Source organism: Solea solea, chromosome 13, assembly GCF_958295425.1.
Source record: "Solea solea chromosome 13, fSolSol10.1, whole genome shotgun sequence".
NCBI classification, from domain to species: domain Eukaryota; kingdom Metazoa; phylum Chordata; class Actinopteri; order Pleuronectiformes; family Soleidae; genus Solea; species Solea solea.
In genome coordinates, this window is record NC_081146.1 from 11,864,249 (window position 1) to 11,884,746 (window position 20,498).

The 20,498-nt window shown below is 41.6% G+C and overlaps 2 protein-coding genes across 2 annotated transcripts in view; both read left to right on the plus strand.

Moving 5' to 3' along the window:
- The window catches only part of LOC131471325 (transcription factor HIVEP3), a 44,958-nt gene extending 34,371 nt beyond the window's left edge, over window positions 1-10,587 (plus strand). The window contains exons 4-9 of the mRNA XM_058647823.1: window positions 140-2,182; window positions 2,997-3,145; window positions 6,033-6,208; window positions 6,369-6,470; window positions 7,172-7,824; window positions 8,380-10,587. Of these exons, the coding sequence (XP_058503806.1) occupies window positions 140-2,182; window positions 2,997-3,145; window positions 6,033-6,208; window positions 6,369-6,470; window positions 7,172-7,824; window positions 8,380-9,042 (3,786 nt within the window). The 3' untranslated portion in view covers window positions 9,043-10,587. The remainder of the gene's footprint in view (window positions 1-139; window positions 2,183-2,996; window positions 3,146-6,032; window positions 6,209-6,368; window positions 6,471-7,171; window positions 7,825-8,379) is intronic.
- Window positions 10,588-14,875: 4,288 nt separating this feature from the next.
- Window positions 14,876-17,245, plus strand: LOC131470876 (endothelin-2). The gene is made up of 5 exons (XM_058646923.1): window positions 14,876-15,036; window positions 15,599-15,752; window positions 16,009-16,122; window positions 16,524-16,577; window positions 16,672-17,245. Exons 1-5 carry the CDS (start codon window positions 14,979-14,981, stop codon window positions 16,730-16,732), a joined length of 441 nt encoding a protein of 146 aa, XP_058502906.1. The 5' UTR covers window positions 14,876-14,978; the 3' UTR covers window positions 16,733-17,245.
- The last annotated feature ends 3,253 nt before the right edge of the window (window positions 17,246-20,498 follow it).

Genomic DNA, 20,498 nt, shown 5'->3' on the forward strand with positions numbered 1-20,498 from the left:
GAAGTATTTGGCTCTGGTAATTTCTTGACCTCCATTCTACAGGTCTGTTTTCTTTTTGACTGAATTATTTTTCCTAAAATAGATGAGAGCTTACATATGTTGATGCAGGATGAGTTAATAAATTGCTTTTCTGTCCTAGGAGGTGGAGAGAATTGAGGAGTTCCAATGGCCTCAGCGTAGCCAGACTCTAGCCCAGCTCCCTGCAGAGAAACTGCCACCAAAGAAGAAAAGACTCCGTCTGGCAGAAGCAGCCCAGTCCTCTGGAGAGTCTAGCTTTGAATCTGCGTCTCTGTCCCGCAGCCCCAGTCAGGAAAGCAACATTTCCCACACTTCAAGCCTTTCTGCCTCTTTTGAGGACACAGCAAGATCAGAGCCTGTTGTCTGGGCTGTCGGTAACCAAAGCTCCCAGATGTTAATGGTGCCACCTGCTTCACATCAACACCACCAAAGCCACAAGGAGATGAGGCGCTCAGCTTCAGAGCAGGCACCGGCCAGCCCTCTGCAAACAGAGCAGATCTCAGAGACCAGAAGTAAGTCCTTTGACTATGGGTCTCTATCCCCTCAGCAGTCTACATCTGCCTGGAAAGAAAAGAGAAAGTGTCTGCTTGTAAAGCATGCCACATTAGGGGAGCCTGAACAGGAGGAAGGGGCCAGCACAAGTCATGCATACAGAGCAGAGAGTCCAAAGCCTGGGCCTTCTCATTCCATCCTTCCTCCTCGGTGTTCCATTGAGCCACGCACCCAATTCAGCCTGGAAGCCACAGGGAAGGCATTGCAGATGTTACAGCCACAAATCATCCCACCCCCTCAGGATGTGCTCCCTTTGAAACCCAGAGGCCAACAATCATTCCCTGCAGGATCACTATCCCAGCTACTCCCCGTCACCACAACCATCTCTGAAGCGCTGTCCACTCAGCTCATCCACAGAGCCTTCTTACACCCTCAGTCAGGACCTCCACATACACAGACACACCCAGCACAGATCCACATGGTAGAACAGTTGGGTGTACCATTCCGTCATCTTCCAGCTTTAGTTCCTCTTCAGTTCTCTTCCAGCACCAGCGCTAGTCTGTCTCTGTGCTTGCCTGTTCCTCCAAGACTTAGCACACATGTTCCTTCCCCTCCGATCGCAGACAGCAGATCCTCCATCTCCTCTATGTCTTCTGACCTTCCCCATCCCTCGCTTTTAACAATTCCCTACCACCACCCACGGCCTGTCATCACCACATGCTTGGCACAGCTCACACCAGTAGCGTCACTTGTGGTTCCAGTTCGCCTCCAGACACACATCCCTACCTATGCCAGTGCCATGTATACCACCCTGTCTCAGATCCAGGCCTGCACACGATCACAGGAACCCATTTCCTGCACAGCTATGGTCATCATGGGCCAAACTGAAAGGGAAAAGCTGCAAAGTTCATACTTGAAGGTCCCTTCTCCAGACATCATTCTCCCCCTGTGTCTGCCTTCAGAGTTGCCCTCTGGATCTGGGGAGGCATATGGTCCACTGGGTGCCGGAGGAAGTAAACGGATGCTTTCCCCTGCAGCCAGTCTGGAGCTCAGCACAGAGGCTCAACGTCACCTGAAAAGGGTAAAAGAGGAAGAGGAAGGGGAGCAATGTAGGGAAGGAGAGGAGGAACAGGAGGAGGGGGATGCTGAACAGAGCGTAGAGGTGACAGCTGTGAAAGAGGAGAGGGAGCAGGAGAAAAAGCGAGAGAAGGAACAATCTGGGAGCGTAGAGGTGACCGCTGTGAAAGAGGAGAGGGAGCAGGAGAAAAAGTCAAGGCAACATAACAGGGAGGAAAAGGAAAAGGGGGAGAAGGAGTCAACAGTGAAGACCAGTCAAAAAAAAGAAGAGGTGCCATTTGTGGAAGGGGGGGTTGAGAGATTAAGCGTCCCTACATTCCCGAGCCTTCACACCTCCACCTTAGTCAACTGGTGCTACCTGAATTATGTCAAACCCAACCCATCCACACAGAGGGACCCCCACACTTCAGTTTATTCTACCTGGAGTGTAAGTGCTCACAACCCCAACTTGCCAGGACTCAGCACTAAAATGGTCTTGTCTCTACTGTGCTCCAAACAAAAGCACAGCACAGAGACGTACACCATGGCCACAGCCTCAAACCCGGCCAAGAACAAGCTGCCCACTGTCAGTAGCAGGACTCCACATGTGTCAGAGGTAAACATAACCACAATACACGCTCTCTGTAAACTCTGTAAACCTGTCTGATATAGAGACACACAATTTGAAAAAAAAAAATTACTAATGAGTGAGTTTTACATGTAACCATGTTAATACACTTAAAGAGGAATGTCCACTATTCTGCACTATTTTTATAGTGTATACTTTTATACTTTTTATACTTTTATATTTATATTTATACTTAAGTTTGTGTTTCTGTCTCCTACAACTGACTCGTAGAACCCGCACAAGATTTCCAATGTGCCTGGACTGTCTGTTTAAGCACAAATGGCAAATAAAAACCTTGAATCCTTGAATCCTTGAATCCTATTTTAGGAATAACCTTTACAGTATATACGATACAACATGATAGTGGGAAAAACACAGGTTTTACCAGTAACATTATTTAGGGTTCCACTCCAGGTTTTTAAGAAAGCCAGGATCATGCTATTGTTCAAATGTAAGGGTAGTGTCACACTAAATACACTTGTTGAAGTTGTTTTTTTTCTTTGTTTTTTTGTTGTTGTTGAGAATTTAGTTATTTTAAAACTGCATTCATGTTTCCATATTTTCGGCATGTGTTCCAATAAAGTGATTGAAAAATAATTCTACTCTATGGTCATTGTAGCATCGCTAAATCTAATGGAAGCCAAAGACTTTTGCACAGCACTTTACATAATATGCTTGTATACTGCATAGTGCATTGTAATTGCAACAATCTATAACATGAGTACCCTTCCAAGTCAGTAGTAGGAAAACAGAAGATTTCATTTTAAGTTGTTTTGAATTTTTCTGTGTGTCTCGAGTGTAGGTACATGCCACCCCAACCAGCACCCTCACTGAAGTAAGGGATCAGCAGCAACAGCACGAGAAGGAGGAACATAAAGAGATGAAAGAGGAGGAAGGACCCTCCACTTCCAAAAAGGGCGAGCCTTCTCGTGTTCGTATTTTCGAAGGCGGGTAAGACTTATAAGAGTGATTCCGTTGAAGTTCACAGCTTTTTATTACACTTTACACAAGGAATCTGTTGGACAGCCTTATCCCTATGCTTAGTGACAGCAAAACATGGAGAGCTGAGAAGAGAGCACAGGGAATGACAGTAACAGATGGGAGCTTCATTTGAACCTGCAGCCAAACTCGATCCACTTGCTGTTGGCATGAATGTCTGTGTTTTAGTATAGCTCATTTGGAGAGATAGGTGTGTTTCTGTCTGTGTGTGTGTGTCAGTGGCAGTTGCTGGTCTTTGAAACAGGGGAAGCTCATTTCAGGCCCACTTATTTTCGGGATAATTATGTAAATGGTGGGCTATATCACCGAGTAAATAACATACAACCACCAGCTATTTGTCTACAGAATCACAAAATCCACACAGGACTGTGGCAGAAAAGTATTCGCTGTCGCGTATGTTTCTGCAACGCTGCCAATCAAAAACTGGTTCCGCCATTCAGACAGTTCCTCCAATTAAGCGCACTCCCACTGCTCCACTGACTCCAAGAGAAGCTGAGCTTCCATGGAAATTATGATTTTGTCACATTTGTCCAATCACCGCCGAGCTCACTGCAGTGAAATAAACCTATTCTGTGTCATTCCTTAGAGAACAGTTGAAGCTGAGCTTCAGGTGGTTTTAATGCGAAGGTTGCTACGACATGCTCTAATTGTGTTCTAGTGCACATTTAGTATTGTAAATACATTCTAGAGGAAGCTGAGCTTCTCTTGCTGTCTTAGAGCAATTGACACTGGTGTGTGTACACCTGCACACTATATCACTGATGCTGCATTAACATATTTATGTTGTCCATACATTTCTGACTTTTCCAATGCAGCTTTCCCAGCTTCTGATTAGTTATAGAGAAGGAAAGGTTAAGATTAGCGATAACACTTTCCAACGAAATGGAAGTCCAAAGAACAGCTGCATAAACCTGCATGTGTGTTGACATGCACATACACAAGCTTGTTTTTATATCTTAGTGTTTTTTTGGACCTCACATAGATATAAATACATGGTTTTGTATTCTTTGTGTGGATCCTCATAGACATAATAATGCTGCCCGTTAAAGTTGTTGTGGACCAGCCAAAATGTCCTCACAAAGATAGGTTTGTTTAACAGTTACACTTACACATTAAGGCACACACATAGAACATGGATGAGTTGTGTGCTTAACCAGATAAGGCACTAATTATCAGTTGACACATGACACACGCATCCAAAAAGTGCATCTTCATCGCAGCCTCTCAGGCTCCCCTGTGTTTCTGTGTACGGTACCTATACGGTACCTCTTGATGTCCTGCTGTATGTTTTTCATGCACTGCGGATAAGCACAGCTACGCACTCTGCTGAATATTTTGTTCCCTGGCTCAGTTAGGACTCATTATCCCCGTCTGCCTTTTGTCAGTGCTTTGAAAACCCGACTGTGCGCCACTCATTTTATTCTGAAGAACAAGGAGCATTTTTTAAATGAATATTCATCATGCTGCTTTGTTTCTGATCCAATGTCTCACACCATTAGAGATCTTGTCAAGAAAGATAGACGACGTTCATGTGATTTTATTTTTCTGTGGCAGTAAAAGTCTGTAGTGTGTTCTACACTGTCTTCTTCTGGATTCTGTTGAGATGCAGATTGATTTCTGTGGTAAAATAGGTCAATGCTGCAAATTTTGTCATGACACTGGTGAAACAGTCACTGGCATTGTCTGTCTGTGAGAAAGAGTTTGTGGCTCGTGTCAAAAAGATTAGTGCTGTCAAACTTCCTTTGGTTAAAACTGTCACTAAATGAAATGAGATTAATCTCTATTTGTCTTTATTAGTATTTACTGATATTCATTTGTCACTGCTTAGAAATTCACGCAATTACAATCTCTACCAACCTGTCATGTCGGCTGCTGAGCGTAAAAATAAACTACGAATGATGAATGATGGTTGAGTTTAGTGAGAGACGTGCAGCCGATTTCATGTTCACTGTGTGAATTGCAACGTGTGCTTTGTTTTCCCAAATTGTGGGTGGATATTTTTATCAGTAGCAAGAAATGCATGCCAGTAAACTGCCAGTCATCCGTTGAATGAATACAACATAATGCTTTTGTGGAGACTATTTTACAGTTGTGTAATGATGATTTCTTATGAACGGCTATTGCTGGCTCCGTTATACAACAGGGAGCATTCACAGCTGGGCTTCCTGAAGATGTGGTGCATATCCTGCAATTACACACATCACAAACTGGATATTTACCATTCAGACTGGATTATACATCTCCTCGTGAGGAGTGTGCGCAGAGGTTTTCATAGAGGACAATTCATTCGGATTTAAACTGACTGTGGTTCACTGTGTCCACAAATAGCCTTTTGGTCAAATTCAAGATTGTGTGTAAACAACGTTTTTTATAGACTCAAACTAAATGTGTTATTTGACTTTTATATATATATATACTACATCTATTTTAGGTTGTTGGCTTGAGCTAGGCTTGCCCACCCCACTTTAGCTGCTGCTGTTGTTGGCCGGGTCACCTGATCACAGTGGAATAGCTGGTATTTTCTGTGTGCCCAGGGTTTAGTGGAGGGAACAACCCAGAGTCTCAGTGTTGCAGGGTTTTTGGTGGGGCTTTCCCAACCTGCCTCTATAAAGAAACCCTTCTGTTTGTGTGTGAGTGTGTGTTTGCCCATCCAGTGCCACATACGTTTGCATCTGATTAGTCAACATTGGTGCATTTACCATCTAAGAGGAGACAGCATAGCTTGGCAGTTATGCATTCAGCTCCCGACTTTACCAGGGGCAATATAATAACATTACATTAACATTAACGAAATAATTATTTAAGCAGCAATGAAATTTGCTCTCTTTGTGTCTCTTAGGTACAAGTCCAACGAAGAGTATACTTATGTGCGAGGTCGTGGCAGGGGAAAGTACATATGTGGAGAATGTGGCATCCGCTGTAAGAAGCCCAGCATGCTGAAAAAGCACATCCGCACACACACAGATGTCCGTCCATACATTTGCAAACACTGCAATTTTGCCTTCAAAACCAAAGGTACCAATGCTGGGGAAACGACTTTAGACATTTTCTGTATCTCATGTTTCCATTATATTATAAATAAACAGCAGTGTTGTGCCCAGTGATCACGTTGTACCTAAATTTGCCCTGTGTACATCAAGGACCGTTTTAATGTGCTTCTCTTGTTCTTTCCTAGGAAACCTTACTAAACACATGAAGTCCAAGGCTCATGGGAAAAAATGTCAGGCAATGGGAGTATCTGAGTCATCACTGGATGAGCCAGAGAGCGAGGAAACAGGTACTTAAGAGGGGATGGGGAGGCATCTCACATATTTCCCTTCCACTTTAGAGAAATATTGTTACACAGCTGAATGAACGCCTATGAAGAACTGTAGTAGCTCAGCACCGACAGCTTATATAACAACATGTTCTATTCTTCTCCCTTTGGCCTTGCATAAGAAATGGTATGAAACAGTTTCAGATAAATAAATAAAAGAATCCAGAGCATGGAACGGTAGTTGCAGCAGGCTGGCAAGTATACCTTGTCCTCAAGGATAGCATATGATAATAAGCACTCCAGCATTTACTTCTTCCACTGTCAGCGCCACATCACGATCTCCTCTCTAACCTTTCTCTACTACCTTTCCGGTTGTCATCTCATTCTTGCTGACAGACTACACTCTTCACAGCCAAGGACGCCCCTTTAAACCCGCTTTCCATTCAAATGACCGTTGAGATAGTTTGTGAATAGAGGAATGGTGCAATTGAATGAAATGACTGTCTTTTCCTTCTGAGTCTATTTATAAAGCTGTTGGTGGGTAGTGGCTGAAGTTTGTCAGAATGATACAGTACGATGTCTCAAGGCTTTGTGAGATTGTTCTGTTCAAAGGATTTTGTCTCAACTTATGTAAGGATAATTCTTATGACTTAAGAATTGAAATGCCATGGTATGGATGTAAACATGACGCATGTATATGTTGTCTGTGTCTGCACAAACAGGAGGAAGTGATGAACGTGTGTGTGGCTCAGAGGAACAGGAGGAGCATCAGTTTTCCGACGTGGAAGACTCTGAGGATGATGATGAGGATGACGATGATGAGGAAGAAGAGTCCATATCCCATGACGACGTACCCTCTTCCTGTTCGTCAGACACCCACCTATCTACTGGAGGGCACTCCACCAGCTGTAGGCAGTCTCAACAGGGTACCCCCGAACCAGAGCCCCCTTCAGGCCCCAGTCCTGGTCAGGAGCACTCCCCGAGGGGAGTGTGGCTCAGCAGACGACCCGCCTCTCCGGGCAGCAGGAGAGCACTTTACTCCCGGCGGGGTTGGAAGGCATCACCAAGAGCCTTCTCCCCCAGCAGCGAGAGCTGCTCCCCCAGCCGCAGCCTCTCCCCCCGCCTAGAGCTGTCCTCACCCATCCACAGCCTCTCCCCCAGGACTGACCTGTCCTCACCCAGCCGACACGTCTCACCTTCCCCTGAGAGAGGACCTTCTCCCATTAGACCTATTTCTCCACTTCATACCATTTCACCCACCTGCTACCAATCATCACTAGCTTGGACGGCTCCCTTACCGCTTGGATTGCAGCACAGGACAACTGGATACCTGCCTTGGGAGAGTCCCAGTACAAAGGGTAGTCATGTCAGACTGGTGAGTCTTTTTTTTTTTTATTACATCTTTGCTTAGAAAGTTTAACTAAAAACCACAATATAGACTCACTAGCCACTATATAAGGTAGTGTTGGAGTAGGAGTGTTGCCTGGTGTGGTCTTCTGCTGCTGTCACCCATCTGCCTCAAGGTTTGCTGTGTTGTGCATGAAAGAGATTGTTTTGTGCATACTGTAGGTGTAAAAAGATGTTATTTGAGTTGCTGTTGCAGGTACTGTTGCCCTTCCATGATTTCAAACCAGTCTGACTATTCTCCTTTGACTAGAGAACTGCCACTCACTTTGATATATTTGGGAACATTCTCTTTCTCCCCCCGTCTGACGTTAAGTCTGAACATCAGCAGGTTGTCTCGGCCATGTCTTCATGCCAAAATGCACTAAGCTGTTGCCATGTGACTGGTTCATTATATACTTGCATTACTAAGCACATGTAAACAGGTGTACAGAAAAAGGGTGGCCAGTGAGTGTATTTCCTTTGGGCTTTCCCTCTTGTTCAGCAAGTCCATTATTTAATGATGAAGTCTTTGCTCCCCCTACAGGAGAAAAGACGTACAGCAGCTGGTGAAGGACCAACAATGCCAGAAACCAGCTTGTTTCCTGCTGCTTTTCGTCTCTCTGCATGTGAAGGTTATCCTGGCCACCCAGCAGCAGATAACATATTCAGCCATCTTCCCATGCACTCCCAACAAGCCAAGGTCCCTTATCTGATGATCTCCATTGGAGGAATCCAAATGGTACAGGCCAGAACCAGGTCCCACCCTACCACCCCCTCATCCCCAACATCTCCCCCCTTAGAGGGGCCATCAACGGCCAGATTTGAATTACACTGGGGTGGAACACCCCAAACTCAAGGGCTTAGGACTCCTGGAGACCACTGGTCAGAGCACCAGGCTGCAGGAACCAGCCAGTCTGGGCGGTGCAGTCTCAGCACAGCTCCACCATGTTCCAAACTGGAGTTGGAGACCACAGACTCAAAGCAATATGGCAGCTCACATAGCGCCGACCACACTTGCAGGTCTGCCACTGAGACCAGTGAATGCTCCTTCAGAGACAGCCGTTTGAGAGCAACCCTCAGTCGAGCAGCCCCTGTAGCCTCACGTCTCATTGGACAGCAGCAGGAGAGGGAGGAGCCACCATCGAGTAGTGATCTGGTGGAGGGTGGAGCTAAGGAAGACTCGTCCAGAACAGACCAGAGCACTTAACAGTGTCTACAACTTGATGCGTCGTGCATCCCATTTTGCTTTATTGGTTGCTACACTAGTCTCGTTTTTTATTGCTTTGTTTTTATACAGTTTTCAATACTATTGTTAACTTAATCGTTTGTTCCTTGGCAACATTCAGGTTTGTTATAAAAATGCACTTTTTCCTTTGTGACAATGTTTCAGCGAATCTCTCTATATAAGTGTATACGTTTTTCCAGTTGTTATTGAAATTTACATAGTGTCTCAGTTTTTCTGAAATCAAAGCAAAGAACAAATTAATATAGATTTTTAAAAAGGAATCACCGTTTCTTAACTCCTAGATTTAATTTAATATAAAGTTTTGACTCATTCAGCAGCTGAGCCCACTTGTGGACTTCTTTCTGCGAAGGAAAGTGAAATATTGTTCAGAAACACTGTCCCAATGCTGTTGCTGGAGTTCCCAAAAATGGGGCTGCACTAGGTTACTTTGCTTCACCTTCTGTCCAGTTCATCATAAACCAGCTCATATTGATGTAAATCTGGAGACTGTACCGCTCTTCCATCGTCTGCTTCTTCCCTTCTCATGTTTTGGCTCTTTATCTTTCTGTTGGATGAAACATTTTATGTCACCATTCTGGTGACAGAGGGTGTAGTAACACAGTTTGTTTCAACACTGCATATCCAAAGACCTAAGATCTGGAAGTTCTTAATCAACAAAGTGATGGAATTTGTTTATTTAATACGAAAAATTTCGATTATAACTGGAAAAAAATGACACATGTTTGATATGACATTCACATATATACAAACACGGTATATTAATATATATATATATATATATATATATATACATATATATATCTCCTGTATCTCTATTGATACGGGTAATATTAATGTCTGTTTAAATATATTATAAAGGAACATTAATGAATTTGTAAATGACCAAAATCTAAAATGAAAAATTATTCCATTTTTGTTTTTGTCCAGTATTACTCAAACTAAAGTTACTTGTGCCTTTTCTGTCCAGGTTTGCTTTTTGAGATGTACAGTACAGATAGACAAAGAGAAGGCTGTGAAATTTTATATCTGCTATTTGCATTGTTGTTTAAGGAGGCTTAATATTTGGTGTTTTAAATGATTCTGTTTTAAAGGCCATTGCTTTAATGCCAGGGTAACCAAGAATCACAGAGTAGAAATATTGAAGGAGAGTCAAAGAAAATGCACTGAAGATCTATTTTTTATGACAAAAGATTTTAGACTAAAATATATCTCTGTACAGGGAAGAGTGCTCTTTATTTATTGTTTTTTTTTTTTTATGATGATGATAATAATCATTGTTTTAAGGTTGTTGTTTTTTTTTGTTTTTGTTTTTTTTACTTTTTTGTTATTGGAAAGATTACTTTGTTACATTATGTGTGTTTTTTTTTTCTCCCATGATTCTCTCGTGACTTGAACTGGTGACAAAGATGAGACTGAGTGGCTCGTATTGAAGGATCAAGTGCCCTGCAGATTTCACACACAGCAACATTTCTAGTCACTGAGGAAATAAAAAAAAGAAGCACCAGATACCCTGGTTGTTCCTTTCTTTCAATTTACCGTCGCACTGTTAGGAACACAATTCTCCTTACATATTCCCCCCAATACAACTTACATGTTTACTATTTTAAGCTTCTCAAAAACTTAGACAGAATATTTCTCAATTGCTTGTTTGATTTTGCAGATTTAAAGAATTGTGGGCTGATTTTTGATAACATCAGCCCCCAAGTTTGGCTCCCATGTTCCCATGCTCACTACCAGGAGTACGAAACTGGACCTGGACCTGGACCACACAATGCTGGGGAACTGTACCTGGAATGGATTTTCATAATTGGGCATGTAAACAATTAGGTCAGTCTCAGACCCAGACGTGCTAGCTTGCATTAGCCACAGTGGTGCTCTTTTGATTCAAAGTTTGTTTGTCAGAACCCACCGTAATTAGCAGTAGTTTCAAGCTACGTAGGCTAACATAGCACCTATAACAGTACACCTGCTTAACACAAAAGAGGCCTCTTCAGTGTTGCTCTTCATCCCTGTGCTTTCCATCAGTGTTTGCCAGCACCAGATTCACAATGGTTTTTGAACGGCTCTTGTCTGCTCGCTGTTTACCACATCTTAGCTCTCGGGTCTGCTATAAACTGCAGCTTGTGAGACCTGCGTGGTTGTATTTTTTGCCGTTGTTGGCTGAAGAATCTTCTATTTCTAACACTGCACCAGTGAAGATACTACTTTTCTGTGGCCTAATGTCAATACACAGAAATGAAACTGACCCTGAGCAAAACAATGTGAAAACCACACACTCCTTGTGGCCCATCAAGGACGATAGATATGGATTACTTTTGGATTCATCTGTAGTTTGTTTTGTAGGAAAATGCTGCACACTCTCCTTTTAAGGGGCAGAGACGTGTTCATAGAATGACAAAAGTCAAACTTCAAATTTCAATATCTGAGAGAGTCTGAATATGTCAAATATCATTCATCAAAGTAACAGAGATGTACAAGAGGACTGAGATCTACTGTTTGGAACCATAGCCATACAGATTATTTCTCACATACATATCTGACCCCTCACGCCTTGCATCTGTGTTTCTCATTTATTTCATTTTTTTTATCTTTGAATTTCTTGCATCTAATAAATGTTCATAAATTGCAGCTTCTCTATAATACACTTGGTTTTCAGCACCTTATTGTAGGATTCAAAAATGGTATTCCTTTAGTATGGCCACTAGGTGTCCTTACTGAGTCATAGATTCCGTTTCCATCTTCACTGGTGCAATGTTTGATACAGAAGTGTGTCAAGTGAAGACTAGAATCACAGAGATACCCTGGGTTTTCAGTTTTAATTTTAGTAGACAGGGAAACGCCTTTCAAAAGAAATTCACCTTATCATCTCTGAACCAACATGAACTTCATGACATCATGCATATGAATTCCAGGAACTATGGTTAACAGTGAGTTGACAGTGGATTCTGGTTGTGACTCCCTTTTATGAGCACTTACTTATTCTGTTTGGATTTCATCCTCTTTATATTATATTATATATTATTATTATATCTCACACTGACTATCATTCAATTCACCTTTTTGTTTAGTTGTGTAAATGCTCCTGACATGTTTGGCACATGCATGTAACTTGTGTTGGACAATATTTATTAATATGTGCATATCTTCCACCCCAGCAGTGTTCCCTCTCTCATGTCCTTGGCACAACAACAACGTTTAACAGCACAGCAGGACATGGATTATGTAAAGCAGCCACAGCAAGTGTGTCGACAAGAAGCAAAAGGTTGGTATTTGCTCTGACTTGACATTCCATAGAAAATGTTACAAAAGGAGCGCAGATAGGCTCTTGTATTATTTTCTTTTTACTTTATGTTATATCAAAAAATAGCTTGAAGTAAAAAATTCTTCCTCCTCCAAAGCCCAGAACATGCTGACAACAACAGAGCCAGGGGGAGGTTTTTTAAGGAGGCATCTGAGGAGGTAATGTGGCTAATTAAAAATAAACATGTGTTTCTAGGACAAAAGTCAGCACAATACACGAGGGTGCAGCTGAATCAAAAAGAGACTCTTGCTGCTCCTCTTACGTTCGTCCCTCACTGTTTTCCTTCTGGTAATATTTTTAGAGACGGGGCTGCTGTGATGCAATGTCTGTAGAGTGGGGGAACATCTGTGCTCCTGAGGGAACTCAACTTATACCCCCTGTGTGTGTGTGTGTGTAGCATCACATCACCGTGTCATACTGTACATTCCTTGCATTTTTATGCGAAAAAGGGAACATGGCGTCCCCCTCCCCTGGCAGATGATGTGTTTGACAGTGAAATGTTCAGAGCGACGTAGTGATCGCTAAGAGAGCTACAGACACACTGAAGCAATGGGTGTATTCTCGTGTTAAAGGTCCAGTGTGTAATATTTAGGAAGGTTTATAGGCAGAAATAGAATAAACTACCCATAAATATGTCTGTATAAGTGTATACAGTCTCGTATATAATATATATGTATGTAATTCTATTGTAAGTATCTTACCAGAAAATGATTTTGGTAGAAGTTGAAGTCACTGTTTATAATAAATAAAGTAAAAGTCTTAAAGTATATGACATTTACTGTACTTAGGTATCAAAAGTTAAAAAAAATGACCACGGTAGCTCATTGGTAGGGTGAGTTGTATTTCAACTAGAAAGGTTGTGGGTTCAGTTCCTGGCTCTGCTAGTCTCTATGTGTCCTTGAGCAAGACACTTAACCCCATGTTGCAGCATGTGAATGGGTGAATGGCAAAACTATAGTGTAAAGCAGCTCATCAAGGCTAAATTAGCTCTATACTGTATATATATACAGATCATTACCAACTCTTCTTCTTCTTCTGAGTTTATTTGGTAGTAACAAGTAACAAAGATAGTTTGAGGAAATGCTGTGGAGTAAAAGTAAAAGTTGCTAGAAATATAAATAAAGTAAAAGTACAGATACGTGAATTTTGTTCTTACGTACAGTAAAGACTTGTGTACTTTGTTACATTACAACACTGAGTGTATATGACTTTTAAAAAAAAAAGGAGCTTGGTTTTCATCTTGCACCATCATGTTTCTACTGCAGCCCAAACCAGCCGACGTGTTTGCATTTAGCTCAGTATGCAAACAAAGAACGACATCCTTTCTGGCATGTGAAGGCCACCACAGTTCCCTGACAACATTGGGAAAGGGAGGCTTGCGCATAGTTACAATTTGCAGTCTCACCCTTAGATGTTGTTTAGTTTCTTTGAGCTATGGTAAAAACCCTCTACACTGAGGAAAAGTGCTGCCTCTTCTTGGCTATTTTCCATGACATGTTCAGGTGTCTGCTTTCATGAAAAATGCTATAAGAGCCTCTTTAAATCAACAACATCGAGGGGTTCATAATAGATGTGTATGTGGAAAAATGTATTTACCAAAATAATTGAACACACCTAATATAATGATTATAGACGCTTGTGTTTTTGGTTTGAACAATACAGTCATCAAAATAGACAGTCACATAAAAGACATGATCTATTCCATATTTGAATACAGTAGAATATGGCAGTGAAGATGCCCTTTGCTGTAATGTGGGCTATTTACATGGGTATTTGCATGGCATTGGCATGGATGACCTGCAGACTGGGGACCATGTGGGTGGGACACGATTAAATGAACCCAACTGCCAGTGCTTATCTGTGAGTTGAACTTCTCCAGCCACCATGGAGACAGCAGTTTGGTCAGTACTGACATTTTGACCTTTTTGCCAGCACAATGTTGACGTAGTGTCACATTTTAAGCTGATAGGGAAAACTCATTTCTGGCACTGTGTAGGTCTTTGTTTCTGGAGCTTAACAAATGCACATTTAGTTGAATATATGAACCAATGGAAACATTTGCATTTGCAAACCTCATGGTGTCATATCCATTTTGCATTCCAGCACACTCTTCCTCGCGTGCTCCCAGTGATCCGTGTCTTCGATCTCTTCTGACGTTTTTGTTTGCAGCATATTCAGATCAGCCTTCGCCTCTGCGTTCTATAATATTACGTGAGCCCCTCTAACGCCTCCTGAGACACCGTGTCCTCCTCCATCTTTCTCCCACCCCTCGAAAATTCACTCATTGAGAAAAGTGAAAGCTGCAGATATAAATGTCACTCAGCAGGTTGCAGTGGAGTCACGGTGAAGATACAGATCAGGAGGTATTCCTGGAATGTGTCACAGGTTCCAACAACCAAGGGTTGCATCGTGTGTCTTAATGACAAGTGGCCGTGGGTTGGGCTACTTCTGTGACATCATGGGAGACGGGGAAGGGGGAGGGGGGGGGAGTATATAGAGTGGCAGAGCTCAGACACCTGCAGCACATTTAAAAACACAGCTGAGTGTGCAGATACAATAGTCGTCTCTACTGAGCTTTGTCCATCTGTCATCAGCTATGTCTGCACACAAGAGCATTCTGCTTTTCATCACTCTTTGGGCTTCAATGCAGGACGGTGAGTCTATTTTCTATAATATTCTGATATAAGACATTTAAAATTCCATGCTCAAAGATCAGTTTTAGGTTGTGTTAGACAAATGGAACTCTTGCACTTTATGTAATGGTAATAATCTTACAGCACATGGTCATCACCGTATATCGGTGCTCATGCATGTTTTGGCAAGCACAGCAGCACAGGGGTCATGTCACACAACCGCTAATTGTTTACCTCATAACTGAAGTAGATGGAGAATGTTACACGTATTATATCTTTTTTCTTTAAAGAAAAATGGGGAAGTATATAAATGATTCACTTTGAGAACCTTTGAGATTTAGTATTTTGTCCATGAATTAATAAATTCTAATCCTGTAAATGTTTGTTTGCTCACAAAACTCGGATGTGTTTTAGTAGAAAAGACTATAACTTTGTGACATGATGAGGTTTTTTGTGTTCTCAATCTTTATAGAGATTTAAAAAAAGTGGATAAATAGTAAAGGTGGGCAAAGCTACTGAAATTGTAGATTGGATTAAAAGCGGTTGATGTTCACTAAATGAATGGCTCTTGCTACTGGACTAGGTTTGGGTCTTCCAGTAATGAAACAACTGGAAGAAGCTGGTGATGGAACCCCAACACAAAGAATCAGGACCAAGCGCTGTGCTTGCATGAGCCAGCTGGACTCTGAGTGCCACTACTTCTGCCACCTGGACATCATATGGGTCAATACACCCAGGTGAGCATGAGAATGCACATACGTATTCAAACACACATCAGATGAACCACTTTTTGTATATGGATGACAGATAATCAGAGCTATCATTAGATGTTACTGCATAAAGTATCAAAGAGCAAAGTCTGCATGTTGTTTTAATCAAGAATGTCCCTCTCTCTCTCACTCTCTCTCTCTCTCTCTCTCTCTCTCTCTCTCTCTCTCTCTCTCTCTCTCTCTCTCTCTCTCTCTCTCTCTCTCTCTCTCTCCCTCTCTGCAGTAAGACCACAGTTTATGGTTTAGGCAGCGCTCTGACCCGGCGCAGAAGGTCCACCGGCCGCTGTACCTGTGCCAAACCTCAAGATCAATTATGTACCAACTTCTGTCAACACAGGTGAGTCAGGCCTGGAGATCACACAGTGTCAAGCAAGAGTTAAAAGCTAATGTGAGCAAACAGCGGGTGTTATTTGGTGGTGGTATATTCTTTGAGGAGGATATTATTAGCCTCATGTTGTTGATATTGTCCTAATTAAGTGTTAACAACATCAGGGTGCAAGGTTAACTTTTGTTTCGGGTGGTTGTGAGGACCAAATAATTCATTTCTGTAGCACTGAAAGGACAAGATGAGCATTGACATGGAGATGGTGACAGGAAACATACTGTTAGTTTGACAAGAGACATTTGTAACCTTCAAGATATGAACTGTTTTTGTATTTGTAGTGGATACTTTCATTCAAGTGAAGGTGCTCTTTAAGTTAACAGTAAACTATAACTACATTGTTTACTGCTGTGCAGCCCTGAGATCAAATCTATGAAGAGTCGTCAACTAAACATCTTCACCATCCTAAGGTGAGCTTTAACTTACGTGCAACATTATAAGCTCTCTCAAAAGTGAACACTGTCCTCTCATTGTTCCTGACGGGTCTGACGATTTGTGCCACAGAGCTTTGGCGAGCAGAACCAGGATGCAGCTCTCTGAGGCTCAAAGTAACAACACTCACTAAACAAAGTGGCTGTTGAGCAACGAGCGCGACAGAGGAAGAGGACAGCGAGCAGCTGAACAAATGACGCTCCTTTGATGGAGAGCAGGAGGAGGAAAAAACAGGGGGCTGCTGAAAGATGAGTCTGATGCAGGAAGGCCGAAAAGGGCCGCAGAGATGTTTGTACCTGGAGACACACGGTGGAAAAACACAACAGTGTTGCACGGACTTATCACGGAAACAGAAGAGGTGGTCCAGCAATGAGATGAGCCAATACTATATCAGGGCTTGAAAGTGCTGCTCCTCTGAGTGCCAGGCTGGGCAGAGATGTAGATACAGGCCAGCAGCACTGGGTCACAGCGACATGGATACTGGAAGAATCCATCGTTTCAGTCACAGTTTTGTTTTATGAATCTGAGATCTGTGTATGTTATTATGTGGTAGACCTTTGACAAAGAAAGTTTTGTAGAATTATGAATTACAACACAACTATCAAGCATTTTATTGTGTGCGGAAATTAAATCTGAATTGTGGCAACAGTTGGCTGATTCGTTCTCTTACGACCTGCTTCTCAATTCAACTTTTTGGGTTGTAAAAATAACACTCTCATGTGTAACATGTCCTCCCCGTTTTGTTTTTGTCATAGGCTTAAAATATACCCTATTTGCTTCGGGCAAGTGCACAGTGTAAATGAAGTGATTACTGTAAAGAACCCATACTGAAAAGAGAGGGAAAATAAATCCTCTTAGGCAGCATGTGCGGTTCAATTGTGTGATGAGCAAACACATTTCTCAGTTCAAACGGAGGCCTGAGATGGATGAATGGTCCAGGAATTCAAGGCACACAATAATAATAATACGTTCACCTGGTAGTCAAAGGCAGCATGGCCCGTGTTATCCCAAGGATCTGTGGAAAGAATGCAGCGTTTTGTAACTTTGAAGTCTGGTCAAATAACCAGATGAACGATAACACTCAAGTGTTCATGTGCCCCTGATTTCATTCAGTGAGTTTCCTGGCTTCATTGCACTTTATTTCATGCCTGTCATACTTCTCCTTCACATTTTTTTTTTTTAAATGACACCCTGCAGGCATTTTTCCCCCCAAACAGGCCTGAGCATGGTCAGAATTGCAAAAACAACTGGTCGCAGTCAAGGCAACTGTTACTGCCGGCAGGAGTTTAAATGCATGACTGATTAAACATGTATTTATATATTTAAAGATCAATTGTTATATTTTTGACCCAGTATTCTGTAATTATTCTTTGTAGGATGAGCTGCTAATAGTTTACTCATTAGTTCCCTAAAGAAAGTAACATTTTCAGTCACTTCACATGCAACAGATAACATATCAAGTGACAAATAAACTAAACAATAAATTAAACTAACAGCTGTAATTTACAAGGAGTAACTGCCATAGTTACCCAGAAATGGTCAAAGGTGTCTACATTAGTTTAAATAGTATAATAAATACAGAAACACACGACTATGCTAAATTAAGACCTAATCTAGCATTTACAAACAGCAAATTAAGTTTTAACAAATGGTTGTCGTGGTTTTAGACGCACCTTAGAGTGTTGAAATCCATTTATTGGGTCTTTAGATTCAAGATTCAAAGTGTTTATTGTCATATGCACAGTAAAGAAACACGTTTCCCTGTACAATGAAATTCTTACTTTGCTGTCCACTCAAAAAACACCAGCATAAAGTAAAAAGTAAAAAAGAGATGCTTTTGTAAAAAAAAGTATAAATATACATAAGAAAAAATATAAATATTTCAAGAGACTAAAATAACATATATGCATAAAATAAGTGTAATTATTATTAAAGGCTCTCAAAAGGCTCTCAAAGTAAAACATGTGTTGTCTTAACAGTCATCGGAAGACACATGGAGGTGGACGAGGAGAAAGACTTAGCAGGGACAGGAGGAAAAGGACAATGAAGGTTAGGAGGAGGGAGAATATTGCCATATGAGGTTGACATAAGACTCCTCGTACACCTCCAGTGTTTTCAATGAGCAGAGCCAAAAATGCAAAGGAGGGGGAGGAGGAATACAAGTAGAAATTGGAGGTGAATGAAGAGTGGAAGGTGCAATAAAGATCAAGAGGAAGTGGAAGAAGGGAAGGATGAGGAGGAGGAGAGGGAAAAAGATAAAGACAAGGTGGAGGAACAGAGCGAAGAGGATGTGACACTTTCCCTCCCTTGTTTTTACTGGCAGATGCTGTATGTGTCACTCAGGACTGAACTTGATATTTTAGTAAATTTTTTAAATACTAAACTTGTTGCAGGGATTTGTGAGTGCGTCTTTGTCTTTTATAGTTTAACAGTCATTAAACGCTATTAATATTATTATTATTGTTGTGCATTTCTAAAGGTCATACTGACCAAGAAGCACCAGCAGCAGCACCGACTATTCCACATCACAACTTAGTGATCAAGAACATGCCAAAAAAAGAAAAAGAAGCAAATTCCAATTACTGATTAAGACTTATTTAAGACGATGTGGTTCTGTGATGACAGTGTGAGCTGAGGAACCACAGTCAGCATCAGTGGCAGAACTCTGTCCATGGTGCTGGAACAGGACACGTTGCAGTGAACCACTAAACACATCTGCTCTAGTTCATTTAATAAACCAGGTAAAACCCTTGAAGATCAGTTCATCATTTGTTTTTGTTGTTTCTGAAAATACAGACCTGATTAACTTTAATAAAGAATCAAAGGATAAACACATTAGACAGATAGAATGGGTTAAAGGAGAACTCTTTGACTGAAATACGATTTAAAAATAAACCCACTGAATCAATGTCAAAGTCATTATAATATCGAGGTGCTTGCATCAGTGAACTAACTGCATGTTTTTAAACATCGCATTATTAATTCCAAAATCAAGTCTGACTTTCTTAGGTATAACAATGTGTTAATACATAAACCAATGTGGGTAAATATTAACTAACCTTAATACTGAAGTGATGACATTTTTAAAAGGACTCTTTATCATGCAGCTTTTAAATATGTGGATAATAAAATAGGATAATAAAAAATATCTTTTTGCGACCTGGTCAGAACGAAGGGCCTTACTGTAAGGAGATAGCAGGTTCTCTCCTCGTGTGTGTGTGTGGGTTTTCTCCGGTTTCCTCCCACAGTTGAAAAATGAAAGTGGACACTCTAAATTGACTGTAGGTGTGAGTGTGAGAGTGGATGGTCATTTGTCTTTATATGTGACCCTGTGATGGACTGGTGACCTGTCTAGGGTGTACACCACCTTTCGCCCTATGTCAGCTGGGATAGGCACCAGCGCCCCCCGTCACCCTCATGTGGAGGTTAAAGCGGTAGAAGATGAATAAATGAATGAAAAAATATCTTACACACATTGGTATGCAGAATGAGTATATTTGTAGTTACATTTTAACATTACCTGTGGCTCCATAGTCCTCTGTGTAATAACTTTGCTTTATTGCTTCACTGGAAACAGGCCTGTGAAACTACTATACGTACAATGTGGTAGTTTTAGAAAGTCTGACTGACTTCAGACTTTCCACTTCAGCCAGCGCAGCTCCAAAACAGGAAATCTCTCATCTGCAAACAAACAAACAAACAAACAAACTCTCACCTTTTCTCCAGCTCTGTCCTCTTTAATAAGTCCCCCTCTCTGCTATTGTCCAGTGAACTCTGTCACTGTGTTTGCCTCCTGTGCTGCTTGGCTCCTTCAGCGGCCTTATGAGACTGTTCACTGGATCTAATGGGACTGAAAGTTAAACATTATTGTTGTAGTTGCTGATAAAGAAGAAATAAAT

Coding starts and splice junctions, on each gene's coding strand:
- LOC131470876 (XM_058646923.1), top strand. CDS start 14,979: ATGTCTGCACACAAGAGCATTCTGCTTTTCATCACTCTTTGGGCTTCA. Junction 15,037..15,598: donor TTGGGCTTCAATGCAGGACG/GTGAGTCTATTT, acceptor CTACTGGACTAG/GTTTGGGTCTTCCAGTAATG. Junction 15,753..16,008: donor ATATGGGTCAATACACCCAG/GTGAGCATGAGA, acceptor CCCTCTCTGCAG/TAAGACCACAGTTTATGGTT.